Source organism: Fukomys damarensis, unplaced genomic scaffold (genome assembly GCF_012274545.1).
Source record: "Fukomys damarensis isolate Sample0158 unplaced genomic scaffold, DMR_v1.0_HiC HiC_scaffold_18, whole genome shotgun sequence".
Lineage (NCBI taxonomy): Eukaryota > Metazoa > Chordata > Mammalia > Rodentia > Bathyergidae > Fukomys > Fukomys damarensis.
Window position 1 is genome coordinate 31,342,393 of NW_022900930.1, and position 23,104 is coordinate 31,365,496.

The 23,104-nt window shown below is 34.4% G+C and overlaps 1 protein-coding gene across 1 annotated transcript; it reads left to right on the forward strand.

Annotated features, from left to right (window-relative positions):
• The first annotated feature begins 1,963 nt into the window (after positions 1–1,963).
• Positions 1,964–19,426, forward strand: Scrg1 (stimulator of chondrogenesis 1). The gene is made up of 4 exons (XM_010629827.2): positions 1,964–2,109; positions 15,718–15,767; positions 16,229–16,481; positions 19,236–19,426. Exons 2-4 carry the CDS (start codon positions 15,761–15,763, stop codon positions 19,288–19,290), a joined length of 315 nt encoding a protein of 104 aa, XP_010628129.1. The 5' UTR covers positions 1,964–2,109; positions 15,718–15,760; the 3' UTR covers positions 19,291–19,426.
• Positions 19,427–23,104: the final 3,678 nt, after the last annotated feature.

The following is a 23,104-nucleotide window of genomic DNA, read 5'->3' on the forward strand; positions in this document are numbered from 1 at the left end:
GGAAACTAATGAGGTTATTTCCAAGAGACTTTCTTTTTTGGCCACTTTTCCTCCTGAAGTTTATTTTCACGCTAATATTATCATTCATTCTAAATATTCCATGGGCTCCTAAAGCTGGACAATTTTCCTTGACACACTTCTCTCTTGATGTTCATTTTTCTAACTTTGTTTCCACAGTACTTAAAGATCATGTTACTTTGGTGCTCAAATTCCATGAAAAAGTCCATCACTCCTAGTGGTGTCCGGTAAAAGAGAGCTTCTGCTTCTGTGCTTCTTGTTTTGACCAAAGTCTTTGATCCAACAAAACTTTCCCTATTATCCCTATCATAGCCAGGGCTGCCCACCTAGGAAGACTGGCAATTCCCCAGTACAGCACATCACTGAAACTGCATTTCAATACAAACACCCCTGCAAGCATTTCTCTTCCCTTGGTTGTAGCAACATGAGCTCAACTTCTCATCCTACCAGCTACTTGGTAAGTCTGCTTTTCCCTCAAGGGCCTCACCGGAGACTTCTTGGCACAGTCTGTTTTCGTAAGTTTGAGCGCAGTGGCATAAATCTACGTTTGGATAATAGAGGTTATGTTGTTAAACCCAGTTGCAAAAGCCATTCTAAGCAAAAATATTCCAGTCTCAGTGGAAGCTTTAAGGGAAATGTTTATATAGTTTTAATCAGAAAGAAAAGGCTTACAGAATTGAAAAACAAGTTACTACAACACCCTATTTCTTTTTAACTGATGAACACCTTATTTTTTTTAACTGATGAAAGATTATAGGATAGTTTTAAAAGGTAATTGTTTTTCTGTAGTTCATTATTATTTCAATAAACATATTGTATGGATTAGTTTTCAATTTGTATAATTATTTTGAAATTCCTCTTGTCAGATACATAAACCAAGTTCTACCCCACCTCCTGGGAGGATCTGTACCATGAAGTCTGAAAGCAGCAACTGCCTTTCCCTCCACTGCCAGCCTCGGTGATTCCAGAAGGACGTAAGCCTGAGGGAAATGAGAGAAAGGGGTCAATTATAAAACAGAGAGGCAGCAGATTCTAAATCAGGGCATATGCATGAGCTCCCAGGTGGAAATCACAGAAGCATTTGTGTATTCCCATTTTTTTTTTTACAAGCTCAGGATTTCTGATGTTGCTTATATCTAAAATATCTCCTGAGATTTCATCTGGCTGGAAGGATTTTGCTGCTTTTTTAAAAGGAAATACTAATTAGATTGGTTTTCAAATTTAATACCCGAATTTTGGATATAGATGCTTAAGTTCTATATGAAAGGGATTGGCTGGATCTAAAACTAATAACATGTATCTATACGAATAAAATAGACACATATCATTACACAAAAAAATACAGCTGGATATACCCTCTAAGACAGTATATTTTGTCTCTAGATAGTATATTTTGATGGTGTAGAGCTCCAGTAATGTCTGTTCAAAATAGAGTGAGATTCCTTAGAGCCTTTATTTCTGAGACACAGAATAGATTTCATTTTTAGTCATTTGCTTTTTCTTCTCCATTCTCTGGCTGAGAAGCTAGAGGGATGAAATGTGAATTAGGATACATCTTCTACCAAAATGCTGTAAGATACCTAGATGGTGGAGGAAACTTAACAAATGAACAAAAAATACAGAGTGTGAAACGGGAGGAAGTGCTTGGTCGTCCTCCTAAACAATGCCAACCATTCTCTCCCTCTTCCCTGTCCCACGTTCACACAAATTTGTCTTAAGGTTAAAATCACTCTGTGTTCTTTTTAAAGCCCTCAGGTTTCATACTTTATTGCTCTACGAGCTTGCTTCCCTGGTTCCTGTATGGGCTAGTTATTCTCCTGCTAAAGAGGCTGTTTAGTTCATTCTTGCCTGGTTTGGAAGATCCCAAGGGAGGTAGTTCTTGAAGCCCTGTCTCCCTTCGCGCCCCTCCTCCTCTGGTCCTGGCCGGAGCAACAAGTCTGTCAATCCCCAGGCAAGAGACGAAGCGGACAAAGATTCACTTGTAAAGGACCTCCTTCCAGCCTCCTCTCGTCTCTGCCCAAATTCATCCAGTCAGTGGGAGCATTTAAGAAGATTCTTCTGCCAACAAGAGCAAAAGGAAAGAAGAAAAGGGTATGTAATTTTTTTTCTGTAAAAATCATTTCATGTCGTGTTATGTTCCAAAGTGCTGCTATAGATTAGGGCAGAGATATATGTGGCTGTTAAATTAAAAGGGAAAGATAAAGAGATCCTCTGAGGAAATGGTACGTTCACTTGGGAAAAGATGATGCTTCTTGGGATAAAGGAAAAGAATCAGAAGAGGATAGAAAATGTATATTCCTTGACTAGGAAAGTTGTTTAATCATAAATTTAAGAAGAAGCAGATTCCTTACTTATTTGTTTAATATACAAACCCACTCTGAATCTAGCTCCACACAAGATTTATCCTATCCCTCAGAATTACGTGTGGATGATGAAGTGTATCCGATTGTTTCAAATGCAATGGCTATATCTCCCAATTACCTAATCCGCATGAAGTTAATTGCAGTGTTTAGGAAAGCAAATATTTCTGCTTTTAAAAATCCTGAATCCTAAAAAGAAATTGGTATAAATATATAATGAATTCATTCTTGGTGTTCCTAACATGGAACACAACACAGTGTCTGTACTGCAAAGATAAAGAGAATACTTTTTTCCTGTGGGGCTTAGAAATAGTCCTCTTTAAAATTCCTTAACTCGGTTACATAGGCTGTAAAAAACCCGAATAAACAACAAACAAACCCCTCAATTTTGATCCTTTCTCCTGTGATAATGATTTACTGAAGCTGAGAAGATAATTAAGATGATTTAAGACTAGATATTGATGTAACCTTCTAGCATGCTCTGAGAGGCTTGCAACCAGATCACCTTCAAAGAGAATGTAGACTTAATTTTTTTTTAGATGTAGGTATCTGGAGTATTTAGACACTATGTCTGCTATAAAAATCTTTGAAAGGCTTATTCACTTTCTAATACCACTTCTGTTACTCGACTGAGAAATTTCATTTCAGGACTTGGTCATTTTAGCCCAAATCTCTTCTAAGATGGTTACTGAGAAAAAGAGAATTTTGAAACTAACTGTGATTTTCATCATCCAAAAAAGTGGAAACTATGTGAATGGGAAATATCAGACTGGGCAAAAATTTTAATCTTTCCCAACTATCATTTTGATATTTCAAATGTCAAGTGTGGGGCTGCAGTTTTTATATGTGTTTGCAGCTTTGCTTCTCTATTGCTGTTTATTCAGAGAAATCTGAAAGTGGACCGCACTTTCTGTCTAATTCATCAGCTCTGTTTCATTCCACTGCTCTGAATACCATTTCCCAGAACTGACATCAATGCCTGCTGGAGCATTGCAGCATAGATGTCTGAATATTTAAAGCACATAGTTCTGTTAGTTTTGGCAATTTGATAGGATAATTTTTCTTTTTAAATTTCCATTTAATTCCAGTCACTCAAAAGCTTGCTGGTGTAAACTTCCCTCACAGAATCTAAATATGCAATTCCCTACTACCTTACCTTATGGTGGTGATGATTCACTGCCCCATTGGGAATATCTTCCTCATAATTCTGATCTGATCTCTTGCATCAATTTTTAAAAATCTGTGCAAATACTGGGATAGGAATGGTATCACACATTAGGAGTGTTAATTATAAAAATTGAATTAAGAAACTAATGCATAATCAACTCAGGTTCTTTTGCATATTTGGTCAAATCTTCAGTTTTTAACTATGTTTTCTTTTGTAATCTGGCTGTAGTCCAGGAAGAATTTTAAGCGTAAATACCTCAACTGAAAGAGGGGGAAAAAAAATAGAGCAAGTTGCTGCAAATTAGCCAGTCCTTTCATTCTGGTTGGCACTTGAAAATATATGGTTTTTCTGGATTGCCAAGGATTAAAGTTGGTGTCTTTTAGCGAAAAAAATAAATAAATAAAACAAAAACAAAGACCCCCAATGTATCCCAGGAACATATTGGCTCAGATATTTTTCCACTTGCTAAGTAAGTGTTAAAGCTATTTATCTACACATAAGAAAGAAAAAAAGGTTTTAGTTAAAACATGTAATTTATAAAGTGTTTAAAAAAAAAAAAAACAACAACAACGTACCATTAGTGCTTGCCAGGTGTGGAACTTTCCATCTCTGACTGCAACTAAGACTGGCAGAAACTCTATTTTGTGTTCTAGCATGGATGCAAGACAGACAGTAGAGCAATGTACCTGCTTTTCCAGCAATTTATTGGTTCATTATTTCAGTTAATGTTTCTGAACACTTACTGTGGGCCCAGCATTGAAGCAGGTGCTGAGAGATTAAAATTTAAAAGTTACAACACTTGCCTTCACGATGCTACTCTCATATCCCCTTTCCTGTTTTCACAGCACTTATGTATAATCGGTACAGTAAGAATCATGCATTTGACTGAATAATGCCTTTATCGTCGTCAGTGTGACACGAGTCACCTAACCACACGGAGCAAGTGGCTGCCTGTGCACATGACAGAATCATGCCTTCATGATGCTGGCATCTCTACTAACCCTGAGTATTGTACCAGCTCACACCACCGTCCTTTGTCTTGTCTCCTCTTGGTCAACACTCACTTCCCTGGCAGGCCCAAAGCTATAGATAGTACAGTAAATACTTTGCTTATTGTCAAAGTTGTATTTCTAGCCCTCGTCTTCAGATCAATCATATTTAACGGCTGAGTTACTCAACATCTTCATCTGGGTCTCCAATAGGCATCTTCAACTCAACTACCCCCAATGCTTACTCTTAAATTCTCCCCAAATTGGCTACTTCCAATTCTTTCTCAGTTCAGTAAACAGCAATACCATCAGGGCAAAAACCTAAGAGTCATACTTCTAGTTTCCTTCTTGTCTTATATTTTTCATCAATCTCACAAAAAGCTCCTTATTTTCTACTTCTAGTATCTTGCTCACCCCAACAGAAATCTTTTTCTTAAAGACATAATTTATATCAATCATGCTACTATCTTGTCTAAATCTTCCAGTGGTTTCCCAATACACTCGATAGAACAACATTTCCTATGGGAACTTCCATGGTTTTTTGTGATCTTCCTTCCTGACTATATAATCAAGTCTCAAAATGACAAATTCACAAAATAGTTATCTAGCTCTTGATGAATTTTCTACTTCTCCACGTCCACTTGTAGCCGTATACCCCATAAGATTAAGAGACTCGTGTATCACACTGATGATGAAAAGGCATTAGTTGGTCAAAAGCACAGTTCTTATAGTATAGATTATATATAAGTGCTATGGAAACAGAGCAAAGAAGCTATGAGAGTGACTAAAAAAATAAAATGATGGAATTTGAGAAGTACATAAATCAGTGATTAATATGGTTTTTTATTTTATTAAATTTATTTCTATATTTAAGGTATACAACATAATGGCATCCATCATTGGAAATTTGCACCTTTATATGATCCATCTTGGTTCTTATTTTTTCCCCACTCCCCTGCCCTCCCTTCAGCACCTCCAAACCTTCCAATCTACAAAGATTTTGTTTCCATTTTTTCTTTTTCTCTTATTAATTCTATTCCTTCCTTTCTTTTTCCCTACCCCTCCCACTTTCCCTTTGCACCTTTTCTTCCTACTTCACGTTATCTATTATACTTTTCAGTCCTTATTTACACTTTCAGTTTCTCACACTAGAGAAACTATTTGGTATTTACACATATGTGTCCTATGTATTTTGCTTAAGAATATCACCTCAATGTGCATCCATTTAGCTATAAATGTCTCTAGTTTCTCATTCTTTATGGCTGAGTAGGACTCCATTTTATTTTTTTAAAAAACACATTTTCTTTATCTAGTCTCCTGTTGATGGGCAATTGGGCTATTTCCAAATTTTAGCTATCATGAATTGTGCTGCTATGAACATGAGTGCACGGTGGTATGATTCTTTTAATTCTTTGGGGAAGACACCCAGCAGAGGAATAGCTGGGAGGGAAAGCGGATGCAAAAAAGATTGAAGATGTGTTAGGTACACATATCAACTTCCCACAAGGAATGCAACCATAATGCAATGTAAACAGGTACTAATACTTTTTTAAATGTAAAAGCCAAGACTAAAGCATATACCACTTAAAAGAAACACTTGGGAGTGATGTGCACAAGTTGGAAAAAATAGGAAAACCTAGACCCTTTTCCCCTCATGGATACATCAATTCCACAGATCAATTACCATTTTGAAAAAAATCCAGAAACCAATTAAGAGGCTCCTGCACCCCAGATGAGTGTGAAACTATGTACTTTAAAACCACTAGAAAAAGTGGAGTCGGCTCTCAACCATAATCTCTACTCTGGGCAGAATGTTATATAATCAAGAGGGAGCCCTTCAGTGCCCAACTTTTCCATGAGGAATGAGGGAGCTGGACCATATATCCAGTGTCTCAATTTCTCCAGGTGCTCCTCCAGGGACTGGCTTCTATATTGCTTCATGAAGAGTACAGAAAGAACCAGGATACACTAGTTCCTAGGGGACTGCACAGCACAATGAAACACTTTAAAGTAGTATAAATTCATTTATCGACTTATCAACCAACCTCAGCATAGAGTAAGCATAAAGAAAACATTAAAAATACCTTTCTGGGAAAGGAAAGAGCTGAGCCACATAGCCAACATTCCAACTTTTCCTAGTGCTACCTCCTGGACTTGTTTTGTTCTATTTGTTTTTGAGTGCCAACAAAGCCTGGCATATACTACACTCAAGATACAGGGAACAAGAGTGTAGGTATTTATCACTGCTCCAACACAGAATAAGCCAGTGAGGAAATATGACACCCAGTTTCTCCCTGGAGAAATGACCATGCATACAACATTTTGCCTTCTCTAGGAGTTACCCAAGGGACTGGTTTCTGCTCTGCCTGTCTTGGAGTAGTGATGGTAACACTCTAAGTACATGAGCACAACTAGGAACAAAGACAGTCGTTTGGACTAGGACAAAGGTTTGAGAGGCCCAAAGGTGAAAGTCTTCTCTCATACAAAGCCAATCCATACAGACTGGGAAAAGCAGCAGTTCTCTCCGTCCCTCCTGGGCATATACCAGTACACAAACATACAAAGCAATGAAAAAGAAGAATCAGGGAAAGGCAAACCAAACAAAGGAACAAGATGAAACTCCAGAAACTGGCTGATCACGGTGGCACATGTCTGTAATCCCAGCATTTGGAGGCTTCAAGATGAAGTCCTTCACAATGAAGACGTGACAGTGACTTTCTTAAATAAGCAAAAGCTAAGAGAGTTCATCACCACTAGACCTGCCTTACAAAAATGCTAAGGAAAGTTGATATGAAAGATCACTAAAAGTCAATGGTAGCATAAGAAAATATGCTAAAGGTAAACATATAGACAAATACAGAATAATGTATTGCTGTAATTGTGATGAGTAAGTTCCTTTTTAATTCCAGCACAACAGAGTAAAAGACAAAAGTTTAAAAAAAATAGTAACAGGCTGGGCATGGTGAACACACCTGTAATTCCAGCCTCAGGAGGCTGAGGCAGGATGATCACTGCAAGTTCAAGGCCAGCCTGGACTACAACCCTGTCTCAAAAAAAAAAAACAAAAAACCTCAAAACTATAACTTAATTATCTTGTTATGGACACACAATAAAGTACAGTAGGGCGAGAATTAAAAGTGTAGTTTCTATATGTGATTGAAGTTGAAATATTATCTTAAAATACACTGTTACAACAATTATAAAATATTATATATAAATCACATAGTAAACACCAATATAGTATTTTGTGTAGAAGTTATACAAAATAAAGAGAAATGAATCTAAACACATAGTTAGATGAGAGAGGGAAAAAAGGACAAATGAATAAAATAAACACAACAATGAACAATGTTTCAATAGTAAATCTTTATTAATAATTACTTTAAGTATAAATGGATTAAACTCTTGAATAAAGAGATAGAGTGGCTGAATGGAGAGGAGGGACCCCAAGACCTAACTATATGATGGTCTACAAGAGACTTGCTTGACATTTAAGAGAATGCATAGGCTGAAAGCAAAGGGGCAGTAAAAGACACTGAACGTCAAAGGTAAACATAAGAGAGCAGAGTGGGTTATATTTAATATTGAGCAGAATAGTCTCTAAGTAGAACACTTTTTGTAAAAGACAAAAGACAGTATATAATGATAAAGATTCAACCTACTAAGAAGATAAAATAATTATTTGGAGTATTTAAATATATAAACCAAATATTGACAGAATTTAAAGGAGAAATAGAAATAGAATAAAAGACTTAAAAATCATAGTTTCAGTAATGGATAGAATAACCAGACCAAGAACAACAACAACAATCAACAAAGAAAACAAAACAAGTGAACCTAACAGACATACATAGTATTCAGACCAATAGCAGAACATACAGAAGAATCAAACATAGAACATTTTCCAGGATAGATCACATATTAAGTTACAAAAAAATCTTAAATTTAAAAACAGTGGAACCATACAATGATTTTTTCTAATCACAATAAAATAAAGTCAATAATGAAATAAAATTGGCTGTAGAATGTGTGAGAGAACAGATCTGAGGCAGGCTGAGGGAGATAGTTTTCTTGATCTCAGGAGTCTCAGCCAACTTGGGTAACATAGCACTCAAGCATAGAACTCAAAAAGAAAAAGAAAAGAAAACCTAGAAAAGTCACAAATATGTAAAAATGAAATACACTGACACAATCCTAAACTACCCATAGATCCAAGAAGAAATGAAAAAAAGAAATCAGAAAATATCTTAATAAAAACAAAAACACAATATAACAAAATTTACAGGGTGAGGCAAGATCAAAAGGAAGTTCATAGCAAATCTGAAATTAAAAGCTTTCAAACAAAGAAAAGCTCAGGAAAGATGGCCTCACTAGCAAATTCTACCAAACATTTAAAGAGCTCATGTCCTCAAACTTCCAAAAAACTGAAGAAACATTTCCAAACTCATTTCATGGGGCAAGAATCACTCTGATTGCAAAACCAGGCAAAGGCACTACAAGAAAATTATGGACTATTATTCCCAATAAACATATAGTAGCTGTAAAAATTCTCAACAAAATATTAGCAAACCGAACTCAACAGCACATTAAAAGAATCATGCACCATGACTAAATGGATTTATCCCTGGAATTAAAGAGTGGTTCAACACATATAAATCAATTAATGTGACACACCAAATTTATACAAATAAGGGTAAGTCACACAGAAAGAGAAAAAGAAGGAGGCTGCCTAGGGGACAACAGCAATCATTTTGCCTTTTGTCCTCCTCCTTCTTTTAGTACTTCCCTTATTTTTTTACTTTCTTTCCTTCCTATTTTCCCCCTCTTCCTTATTTTCTCACCTCCTTGCCTTCCCTCTTCTCCTTTTACATATCATGTGGCACATACCTGTGCTGTATATGTGCAGTAGGGAGTAAGAATTAACCAGTGCTATCACTTAAACAATACCTACCATTCCAGGGCATGCTAGTGTAATCCTTAGCACAATTGAGTTTAGAGGATCCAAACACAACTTGCTACAAATATATTCACAGGTTCCAATAAGCTCAGTGCCTCCTGCAATCTCTAAACACACTTATAGCCATCTGAATTCTTCCCCTGCCTCTTGAACCCCCCTCAACACTAGTCCTTTATACCAGCTATAAAATTAATTCCAACAGAGTCCAACCTCCTGTCTTTTTTTCACTGTAGACATTTTTTTACTTCTTTTCCCACTGACATAGTCCTTTCCTTTTCTCCTTGTCCCAGAAAAACATTCCAGAAAAACTGCAAATAGGCAATATAATATTCTAGTCTGTCAGGGATATTGAAAAAAAAGGTGAAATTATCAAAACAAGTTTTAATGTTTCTGATTGATATATGGTTAGATCAGTTGGTGCTGTTATAACCAGAAACTTGCCTCCTTACCACATAGTGTTAGGGTCTAACCCAATTAAATTACATAGGTTGAGGGCTAAACAATACCTCTTGACAAATAAATCCAAGGACGCATAACTGAAAAACAGAACCTATCTAAAGAGATCTTCACACCAAAAAGAATTCTCTTCAGTCTAATTGAATTCAACATTCAGCACACACACGCGCATGCACACACACGAACATGAGAAAACAAAGCAACAAAATGCCTCCAAAGACCTCTCACTCTCTCAGAGCATATCAAAAGAGCACTGATGGAAAACAAATCAAACAACAAAGAGCTGAGCTGACAAAATGACTACAAAGGAAGCAAAGAAACTTGGCAAGCTCAAACATGACCTAATGCAAAAGATAGTGGAACAAACTGACCAATGTGGTTATGGAAGAAACAAATAAAAAATTAGAAAAGCTGACCAAAACTATTCAAAACATGAATGACAAATTTATCAAAGAAATAAACTCCAAGAAAAGGTGCCAAACAGAAAGCCTAGAGAAAAAGAGTTCTAGTGAATACCTGAACAGCAGAAATGACCAAAGTGAGGAAGGAGTATCAGACCACAGGCAAAAAAGTATGTGTGATCATATATTCACAGACTTCTTAAAAATGAGAAAAGAGCAAGGAAAATTCGTCCAACAATTACAATACGAAACTAAGAAGACTAACCGAAAGCTAACTACAGTTAAAGAGAAATGGAGGACAGTACAAGTGGAATAAAATATTTTTAATAAAAAATCATAACAGAAAACTTTCCAAATATGGAAAAAGAATTCAACATACAGGTAAGTGAGACTAATAGAGTACCAAATAACTATGATGAAAAAGAATAAAAAAGCTCCCATGACACATCATAGTCAAAATTTCCAAAGTCCAAAACAAGGACAGAATCTTAAAAGCTCTTGGAGAAAGCAAAATTTCAGTTATAAAATTAAAACCATTAAGATCACAGTAGACTTTTCAATATAAACTTTAAAGGCTAGCAGACCTTGGAGTGACGTGTTTCAAGCCCTAAAAGAAAACAACTTCTAACCCAGACTAATATAACTTATAAAACTATCTTTCAAGTTGGGTGTTATGGTGCACGACTACAATCACAGCACTTGCCAGTCAGAAGCAAGAGGGTCGTGGCAAATTTTGAGGCTAATGTGGGCTACACAGTGAGTTCAGGGCCCACCTGAACTATGATGCAAGACCTTGTCTCAAAACAGTGAAACCAAAACAAAACTTTCAAAACTGATGGAAAAATAAGGACATTTCATGAGAAAGAACACCTTAGGAAATTCATAAACACCAAACCAGCACTTCAAAAATGCTCGAGTACTATAGATAGAGACAACAAAGCCAAAAAAACTAAAAAGTCAAATGAAATCAACATATTAAACAAGGCAAGTAGTTAAACAAAAAGAAAATAAAGGAGCCAACAACAGAAAAAGAATGTAATGACAGAAAGGAAAATAAGAAAAGAGTCAACAACAGAATCATCTGTGGGAAAATGGGTGCACTTGACACCATAATTGTTAAGTGAAATAAATCAGACACATAGCTTAAATACGCATGTTTCTTTTACATGAGAAAACCAATGAATATAATCATTATGCATTTCAAACATACTAATAAAAATAAAAATAGAAAAATTTTTTGACAAAATTAACACACTTTCCTGATAAAAACTCTCAACAATGTAGATCTAGGAAAAATTTACCTGAGCATAATAAATACCAACCTTATGGCTAATGTCATATTTCACGGTAAAGAGAGAGAGAGCACGTGCGCAAGAGAGGATGCTTTTCTATTATGATTGGAAATTAAAGGAAATGCCTACTCTCCTTATTTCTATTCAACACAATACTGTAAATTCTAGCCAGAAAAATTAAATGAGACAAAGAAAAGTCATTCAAATTGTAAAGAAAGCAAAATTGTACATTTTTACAGGTCTTATATGTAAAAACTCTAAAGATCCAACGAAAAATACCTGTTAGGACTAATAAATTAAGTTTGTATGGTTTAGGTCAAGAATGACCCCAAAACTCTCTGTCAGAGGCGAGGCTTTTGGACAGTGATTGAATCAAGGGAGGGCTACGGCTGACTGGCGGTCTGGAGGTGGGGTCTAGCTGGCAGTAGGTCACTGAGACATGACCTGGAAATGCCATCTTTCTTCCCAGCTGCTCCTTCTGTCCGTTTCCTGGCCACCATGATACTGGCTGCTGTCCTTTACCCAGACCCTTCCACTATGCCTTCGGAACCAGCTGACTATGACTGTAAACCTCTAAAAACCATGAGCCCAAAGAAACATCTCCTCCTTTAAATTGTGAGTGCTGAGTATTTTATCCCAGTGAGGAGAAAGTTGACTAATATAGAATTAACAGTTGCAGGACACAAGTTGTATTTCCATACACTAATTTAAAAAGCTATCTGGAAAAGGAAATTTGGTCAGCTGTCCCATTTATAATAGCATTGAAATAATAATAAAATACTTAACATACAAAGGAAGTCAATGACTTACAAAATGAATACTAAAACATTAATGAAAGAAATGAAAGAAACAAACAAATGCAAAGATGTCTTGTATTCATGGATTAGAATACTTACTACTGTTAAATATACATACTATTCAAAGTGCTTCATAGGTCCAACACAATCTCTATCAAAATCTCAATGGCATTTCTATAAAAATAGGAAAAAATTCTAAAATTAATTTAAAACCACAAAAGATTCGAAAAACCAAAACAAATTTGAAAAGAACAAAAAACTGGAAGCATCCCTCTTTCTGACTTCAAAAATATAACTAAGCTTTGGTAATTAAAAAGTGTACGGTATTGGCATGAAGACAGACATACAGACCAGTGGAATAGAATAGCCAGTATCTATCTATCTATCCATCTATCTATCTATCTATCTATCTATCTATCTATCTATCTATCAGGGAAAAGGTTAGTCTTCTTAGTTGCATATAGTAGCTGTTGGATGAATTTTCCTTGCTCTCTCTCTCTCTCTATATATATGTGTGTGTGTGTGTGTGTGTGTGTGTGTGTGTGTGTGTATACATATATACACATATATACATATACATATATATACATACATACATACATATATATATATATATACATATATACACACACACATATATTTATGTATATATATCTTCAGCAAAATTGCCAAGATTATGGGATAAGGAAGGGACAATCTTATCAACAAATCAGTCAATCATGCTAAGAAAATTGGATGTCTAAATGCAAGAGAATGAGGTTGAAACTCATTAATTTGTACAATAATTTGTGTTAATAATTATGATTCAGTAATTTATTTTGGCATAAATATAGACAACTAGATCAAAGGGGAAAAAATGGAGAATATGGAAACAGGCCCACACCTCTAGTGAAAACTGTTGTCTGACAAAAGCAAAGGTATTAAATGTGGAAATAACAGTTTTTTTAATATAGTGCTAAAATTACTGGACAAACACAGAGAAAAAAAACAAAAAGATCTTCAATCCATATAATGCATTATATACAATAATTGATTAATATGGTATTTTTTGTATAGTTCTATACAGCTTGTTTATAGAATCTCACTGTCTTTGTACAGTATACATTGTTTAAACAGTTCTGTAGTGTTTGCTGGTTGTACCAAACAGTACAGTACAATGCTCTGTTTTACGTTCTGTTATACATACAGCAATTCATGTAAGAGTTATGCAAATAAAAGCAAACTCATCACATTGGCGTTTCCTTTGACCATTTCTTTGTTCTGAATATTGTAATATCCTATATACAATTCCTCATTTAGTGACCAATGCAATTAATGACCTCATTAAAGGAATTAAACTCAGTCATTAAACAAGGAATGTTTGTATTCCTCACCTAAGTATTCACTCAAGAGTAATGAACATCATGATCCTGCAAAGACTTATACACCAGTGTTAACAAAAATTTTTAAATTTTATTTATAATAGCCCCAAATTGAAAACAAATGTTCACTGATGGAAAGACAATTTATAGTGTATACATAAGAGCACTTCATAGCAATACAAAGGAATCAGCTATTAATGCATACAATGTATATAAATTTCAAGATTAATAAAATGAATGCAATAAGTCACATAGAGTATATATTTTATGATTGTACTTATGTGAAATTCTAAAATATAAAAATAGCCTTTGGCTTCAGAAAACAGATCAATAGTTACCTATATAGAACGGGAGACAGGGAGGGTAAGACTACAAAAAAGTATGAGGAATTTTAGGGATGATAAGTATGTTTACTACCTTGATTGTGGTGATGGGTTCATAGGAATATATATCAGAACTTTTCAAACCGGGTATCTGCAGTTTATCATCTATCAATGTTAATAAAGCTATTAAAATTCTTGGCTTGTATAGTGGGGTTCAGCTGTATACCAAAAATTTTTTTTATTTAATGATTGTGGTGATTCCCATCATACAATAAATACTCAATACAGAGTAGCTTTAACTACCCTCCTTGAAGATTAAACTGAAAGGTAAAAAATACAGCTTTTTTTCCCCTTATGGGTATTAAGAAAGACCTTAATCTGAAGTAGTCAAAAGGTAGAATTATATTTTAAAAATATGAAATTTAAACTATTATATGCAAAAGCCTACCAAAAGGTATAACGTGTGTGTGTGCACAAGCATGTGTGCTAGATTGCGATGCACTATAATTTTATAATGTCTTGATCTATTAATAAGACATATCCAATGAAACAAATCTCATTTTTGTCTTCTAATATATCAAGGTAGATATTAAATTGTATATTTATAATTCTATAAATATATAAGCAAGCCAAAAATGACTGGACCAGAATAGACAGTTGAAGAAAAGCTAAAATTCTCAGGATTTTAATGGAATATTTTTTTATTCTCTAAACTTAGAAAAAATAGTGAATATATTTATACAAAAATCCAATATTTTACTTAAAATGATTTACCATTAATATGTCTAATCACTGAAAATTCCGTACTAACATTTTCCTTCAACAGCGCTTTCTTTCAAAGTGCAACACACAATGACAAGTATCCTTTATCTCTGCTTCCTTCTTTCCATGCTAGAAAAGATACATTGGCACTTGTCAACAAGATGAAATCTGAATGGTTGTGGATTCTTTGCTATTCTTTCTTTGCTGAAATATCCTGCATTTTCTTGATGTCTAATATAGAAACCAGAGGAGCCTGATTACATAGAGGGTGGATATTCTGTAGTTAGATGCAAAAGCTATACTTAAATATCTCCTGGAAGAGGAATTAGACTTGTTTTGTATGACCCTAAACCAGGGCTGTTGGGTAAAAGCTACAGAAAATTATTTTATAATAAGCAAAATATCAGTGGAATGTGTTGACTTAATCAGGATTGACTATTCCATGTCAACAAGTGGTGGTGAACCTATGGTATGCATTGCAAGTGGGCTGTTTGTATCATTGAAAGCTCTAAAAAGTTCATCACTGCTGGTATGATTAGAAGGAAGAATTCAAACTGCTGTTTTCAACTGTACCTATGATGACATAGTCTATATAGATAAAAATTAAAATATTAGTATTTTAACACAAATAAGCCTTAAAAGTAATTCTAGAAGATTTAAAAAATTTAGCCAAGCTAAAAATATATCTATAGAGTATCATCAGTCAATATCAGTTTTTCATTTCTGTCAGGATGGGAGCTAGGTTCTTTGACAATATTATTGTTAGGCATTAAGATATTTAAGGTAAAGAAGATTCATTGTTTTTTTGTTTGTTTGTTTGTTTGTTTGTGTAGGTCTGTTTTTGCAGTGTTGGAGATCAAACCCAGGATCCCACATATGCCAGGTGATTCCTCTACCATACTCTAAGCCCCAAGATTCATGTACGGATGATGCTGTTTGTTCTAGTAATTTACCTAAGTGTATGCCTTTTAAAAGCAGTTGTTCTCTACTGAAGGTGTGTACACGTGCACACACACACACAGATGCACACACAGATGTACAGGGACACTCACAATGGCTCTGAGTACCTTACTAAGTGCAGATTCCCTCATCACTGTATGCTCTTCTCCCTCTGCATTTCTCATTTGATATATTTTTATGGACTCCAAGCATTTGATTTTTAACAAATATTCTAAGTAACTTGTATTGTAAATGGTTAAGAAACTCTACTTGGAGAAACACAAAGAGGAGCACAGAAAAGATCAACTTCTGAATTTAGGGAAATGCTATAGAATTTTATGTGCACATGAATTCCATCCTTTACAAAACAAGGACTGACATATTCTGTTTTTTCTTCTATCTCAGGGCCAAAAGCCAAAATGAAATTTATGGTACTTGTCACTGTTGGGTTAACTTTGCTGCTAGAAGTCCATGCCATGCCTTCAAATCGCCTGTCTTGCTACAGAAAGATCCTAAAAGATCGTAACTGTCACAACCTTCCAGAGGGAGTAGCTGGCCTGTCACAGGTTGATGTAAATGTCCCGTTTCACTTCTGGGATAGGAAGGCGTGTGAGATGATCTGTTACTGCAATTTCAGTGAATTGCTTTGTTGCCCAAGGTAAGGAAATGAAGTCATAAAATGAGTTGCAAAGAAACATATGCAGAATAAGTCTTTTAAAGACATCCCCCTCAAAATGTGTTTGCTGAAACTATCTTTTTCAGTAAATCCTGTCCAAATCCCAGCTGTTTTGTAGACCCACCACTATGTGAGGAACTGAATATTTTTGTTTAAAAAATGGAACTTGGCAATTTAATAAAACTAAATGAGAATCAGAAAAATGTTAACATATCAACCTACAAAATTCTAAATTCTCAGCTGGGTGTGGTGGCGCACCCCTGTATTCCCAGCACCTGGGAGGTTGAGGCAGGAGGATCACTGTGAGTTCGAGTTCAGCCTGGGCTACATAGTGAGTTCCAGGTCAGTCTCAGCTACATAGTGAGACCGTCTCAAAAAAACAAGAATGAAAAATTTCTAAATTCTCATCTGATTTTTATTATTCACTATTAAAAGACCTACTGGGGCTGGTTATGGTGGCATAGTCTGTAAACCCAGCACTCTAGGTAGCTGAGACAGGAGGATTGCAAGTTCAAAATCAGACTGGGCACCTTAAGGGAAACTCTGTCTCAAAATTGAAAAATGTTCATAGCAAAATAGTTTGTAATAGCTGCAATTTGGAAACAGTCCAATTGCTCATCAACTGACTACCAAATAAAGATTTTTTTAACAAAATGGAGCACTATTCAGCCATAAAGAATGAGAAACTAGAGACATTTATGGCTAAATGGATAGACATCATGGCTAATGGATAGACCATACTCAAGTGAAATAAAGAGTACACTTATGCATAAATAACGAATAGTTTCTCTGGTGTGAGAAAATGAAAGTATAAATAAGAATCAAAATGTATAATAGATAATGTGAAATAGGAAAAAGGGCCCAAAGGGGAAAAGGAAGTAGGAAGAGTAGGGGAAAGGAAAGAAGGGAAAGGAATAAACATAAGGAAAGAAAAAAATGGAAACAAAGTCTTTGTAAATAGCGAGGGGTGGAGGCATTAAAGGCAGGGCAGGGGAATAGGGAAAAAGAAGAACCAAGGTATATCATGTAAAGGTATAGATTCCCAAAGACGAATATCAGCATATTGTATACCCAAAATGTATCAATGAAATTAATGAATTAAAAATGGAGCTGCTAAAAAAAAGAAAAAAAAAGGTTCAGGATGCTCAAATATGAAGGCTCTGGTTTCAATGCTCAGTACCAGGAAAAAAAAAATCTATTGGTAGCAGAAATGAATCTCAAGGTTGCCATCTTACACCAATCTAAAAATTAAGGTTTTATATGACAGATGGTAGAGTGCTAGGGAACAGTAGGTATCAAGTGGTTAACCAGACAGAAAAGTTGAATGATGGTCAAACAAAAATTTCTGAGTTCCATGTATGAGTTAGCCAGAAATGAACTAAATAAAAGTTCCAATTAAACTACATTTTAAAAAGTAGATATATCCTAAGTATAAAACAATGATATAAGATAAACCAACAAATACATTTAGCTCTTCATTCTAAAATAATCTTCCCTAGGAAGATTGAGGAATCTTTCAAATCCTGTGATCTTGGATATTTCATACTGAAATTAACTTTTTTCAAATTACTTTCAATATGTACCATTTTATTTCCTACCTATAAGGCAGGAAAGGCAGATATAACTGCCTTACTAAGGGAAGGTACAGAGACTTGAAAGTAACTGGTATTTCACATAATTGGATAACATCAACACTCAGTCTAGCACCCAGGTGTTCAAACTTGAACCAGATTTGTTTACTACTAAGCCAGTTGTTTTTCAAAATGAGGTTCCCAGAATATCCACTTCAACATTACCTGACTTCCTTTAAAAATGTACATCTGATCTTGGTCCCCCATCCATACTCCCTAGAAAATTTGGAGGTGGGACCCAGCAAATAGGTTTTAACAAACCCTCCAGGTCATTTCGATGAATAACAAAGTTTGAAAATAATTTTACTAAATTATACCCAATAACTTGAGTTAATTAATCCCATGAAATGACTTACCTTTTCCTGTGCTACATAAATGAAAAGTCAACTAGTATGAAAATACAGTGTTCTCTTTTTCTTGTATTACTTGAAACCAATTTTCTGAAATGGACTTGCATTTGGTTTATGATTTGATTTTGTCATTACTTATGTTTGTGGATTTGAACAGGAGTGTAGCCATATAGAAATAATTTCTTTGATTTTCAAATACCATTTTCGAGTAGCAAGAGATTTACTTTGCCAAGTAATTTTCTAATAAGCATAGTCATGACACTACCTTGCACCTAGGTACAATTTATATAATTCTTCTATTTTATACATTACCTTATGTGATCTTTTATAACTAGAAGAGGATCAAGTAATTGTTTCATTTTTCTGTCTCTATAAAACCTAGAAATTCAATGATCCTTTAAACTTTGTTTCTTCCCTGTGGATCTGAAAGTCCATGACCCATTCTGAGAGCAGAAAAATGAAATTTTATATATAAAGTATTGAAATTACCCTACTTTCCATTTTTTTTTTAAAGAAACAAATGATAGTATATCAGTGACAACTGGAGGGAAAGTAGAAGAATCAATTACCTTCTTGATCTTTGTTGCTCCTGTGTCAAGTCCTCCCACACATCTCTTTGTACTTTATTCCCCTAAAAAGAATAGTTATATATATCTGAAATTCTAGGAATGACTGTCCATTTTTAACTAATATTAAAGGACTAATATATATCTTAGCTTTCAGCTGAATTTAACTGACATTCTACTTTCTTTCAGAGACGTCTTCTTTGGACCAAAGATCTCTTTTGTGATTCCTTGCAGCAATCATTGAGAATCTTCATGTATTCCACAGAACACCATCTTAATTTCTCACACATTATATCAGTGTTATTACATTTCTGGTTTCTATCCAGTGCGATAAAACACAGATTCAATAAAGTCTTACTTGTCTAGGACAAGTAAACCTGCATTAAACAAGTAGTAATAAAAGTTAATTCAATTTAATTTTTCTCTATGGGTATTATTAGCATTGCTTAAAAAATCTGCCTAGAGAATTTTCATTTATGAGGTATTAATTACACACAATAAAATAATTCTATCCCCTCAGATGGACAGCTACAACCCAGACTCAAACATTGGAACATGTTTGTTTGTTAGGGGACAGTTTTTGTCTATGTAAATTTAATGGGAAAAGTCAGGTATAAATTAAATTTCTTGGAAGGAAAACTGGAAGTTTTCTAGTAAGGAAGAAAAGACAATATTTAAAGAAAAGACTAATAATTAAATGTATATTACGTATGCCAAGTACTTTAAGTAAATTTTCACTTTGCTGTTAGCTAAATCTTGGAAGTATCCTATATGTCCATTAACAGATAAATGGATGTAAAAAATGTAGTATTTACAGAAAGATAAACTTGAGTCTTTTGTAAGAAAATGGACGTACCTTACAATCACATGTTAAGACCATAATGTTAAGTTAAATAAATCAGACACATAAGCTTCAATATCGCATTGTTTCTCTTATATGAGAAACCCAAGTTATAAATAAATACCAAAATAAAGGATAGCTAGTAGGAAGTAGGTAGACAGATTTCAAATGGGAAAAGAATCAAGAGATGGAGGGAAGGGAGAAAAAGGAGAGGCAAAAGGGATGAAAAAGTGAATTAAGATGTGGTATGCACATGTACCAACTCCACACAAGGAATGTAAACCTTATGTACTATGAACATGAACTAATTAAAAAAAAAAAACCTTTGAGACAATTTCTTAGCTTTATTTTTCAGGTGCTAACTCATGTTTAAGATATTAGGTAAAAATAAGGCAGAATTTGAAGAGTTCAACTTTCTAAGTTTATATATTACAGTTGTGTCCTTAAAAACCATGATACATAACTCAGAAGTATTGGGGTTTTTCTTTTCTTTTTTTTTGAGAACAGCAATATATTGAGACAAATAATTGCTAAGAACTTAAAAGTCACATAAATTTTTAAAGTAAATAAAAAGAAAAAAAAAGTAAATAAAGCAGGTCATCTCAAAGATAGTTTCTAATTTTTAGAAGAAATGGGTTTAGACTATGCCTCCATATCTTTGGTGTGTATTGACTCATAGTGGCCAGCAGGGTAATTTCAGAAAGTCTGTCATGTTATAAAAATATATTACATGCTTGCTAAGTGCCAGCCATTATTAACATTTTAGGATATTGTAATGAGTGATATACATTTGTACTGTTGGAATTTGTGTTATAACAAAGCTGTAATCATTATAAACAAATGATTATGTGACGCCTGCTCTGAAGAGATACAGGGTAACATACAAAATATTGCGGGAAAAGTTTGAGAAACACTACTACACCATGTAGACAAACTAAAAGTTACACTATTTTACTGAAGTACCCTTTGAAAGTTCCTGATGTGTTTCTGAAGACCTAATTAGTGCAGTATCTGGTATGCATTCAGTGTTCAGCAAGTGTTATTGAGCTGGGCCAAACAATTTTGAGGTAATCACAATTCAGTTTCTCTTAAAGTCTTCATGAATACAAGTCAGAATGTTTTCAAATACTATAACCTCCTACAAAATGTATAAAGAAATTGAATTGTAAAACAAAATCAAATTACTAGTATCAAGATAGCATGCAATTTGATTGGCCTTTTTTCACCGAAGTAACTGGTAATAAACTCAGATTAACTAATAAGGAAAGTATTACATCCATTGAGGAACACTGCACAGAATAAATAAATACATAAAGAAAACCATCAGTAAACCTGTTTCATGTTCTTATCTCTCCAAGGGGGAAAAAGTGTTAATGATCCAATACTATTATTTATAAATGACACATTAGCATGAGGGTACATATGAGACAATGATAGCTTTTTAATAAGTGTTTCTATACTACTTGCAATCCAAACTTGATAAAAATACTATTTGAAAAAAGCTAAGTATTTAATAGATGAATTATGTAGACTACAGATTCTTCATCATATTTTTTTCCTAGCTGGGCATAACTGGAATATGAAATTCAATTACATTCTCTTAGAAAGGGATGCATTGTAAAAAGTGAAAGATTTATATGATCTGAAGAGAAACCAGAGTATAAGGAATGTATTGTAGAAGTACACATAATTCTCTACATCGCCAAGTAGATGTAAAAATATGAATGTTTGCTTGACTTACCTTAAGCAACTTTTGGGACCAGGAAAACAGGCTTTTAAAATCAAAATTTAATTTAATCCTATAAAAGAATAGATCTTTTATTTTTCCAATAGATTTGTTATAAAAAGACAACTAAGCTTTTATTAAAAATTTACTATTATTGCACTGTCATGCAATAACTGAATTAAGTAGATACTCTCTATATCCTTGCCTTATGGGCAAAAATGCCAGTTTAGAAAAATTAGGTAGCTTGTCTAAGGTATTACCATCAATAAAGTAGCAGAGCCAGTCTTACTCTAGCATCTAGTCTCAACTGCTACACTACCAGCATAATCTAATCTATTTCTCTTGTGGGAAAGCAATTTCTGAATAGTACACACATATTATACTTTTCAGATAGCTCATATGCACTACATACTTTCTGAATAATTTCTATATTTTTATTTTTCACTTTCTATGCCTTGTTCTTATTGTAAATCCTATGTCACTGAGTACAATGACAGTAACACAAATAAGTCATCTCTTCTTAGTAAAACTCTACTTATATCCATAGGGACTCCTTGAATATTTTTTTTTTCTGGGATTAGGTTAAAGATTATTAGAGAGTTGGAAGCATCATGAAAAACCAAAGAATGAGCAAAGTATTGATGCAAGGGATGGAAAAATAGGAACATTAATGCATCATTTTATAAATTTCTTATAATTCTAATAAATACACACACATTCCTTGCATAATTTTTTTGCGGGGGAGATAGAACTCTGGTCCTTGTGCTTGCAAGGCATGCACGAGAACCACTGAGCTAACTCCCTGGCCCTCTTGCACAATTTTTTAAAGGGAACAAAACACCACTGCTACTCAACATTGTAATAGTTGGAGCCGTAGCAATTGGACAATAAAAAATAAATAAAAGTCATCCAGATTTGGAAGAAAGAAGTAAAACTATATTTATTTACGTATAATTCTATAGACAGCAAAATCCCATGAAATCCACAAAAAAAACTACAAGAGCTAATAAACAAATTCAGCACAATTTCAGAGTCAATGTACAAAATCAGATGTTTCTACACTAATGAAAAATCCAGAAAACAAATTAAGAAAATTCCATTTTTAATAGCTGGAAACTACAGAACACTGGAGAAAGAAATTAAAGATCTAGATAAATGGAAGGACATCCCATAGTCACACATTGGAACAATGAATACTGTTAAAATGGTGGTCTTAAAGCAGTGCACATATCCAATGCAATCCTATCAAATGACTTTTTGGTCAAAAATGGAAAATCCAATCCTCAAGTTTACCTGGAACTGCAAGGAACCCTGAATAGCCAAAACAATATTGAAAAGTAAAACAAATGAAGACTCAAAATTTATAACAGGACTACCAAGTAGAGCACTACACATCTGTAATCCCAGGTACTGGGGAGGCTGAGGAAGGAGGACTGCAGGTTCAAGCCTGGACAACTTAGTAAGGCCTTGTCTCAAAATAGAAGAAAAAGT

Coding starts and splice junctions, on each gene's coding strand:
- Scrg1 (XM_010629827.2), top strand. Junction 16,482..19,235: donor GAATTGCTTTGTTGCCCAAG/GTAAGGAAATGA, acceptor ACTTTCTTTCAG/AGACGTCTTCTTTGGACCAA.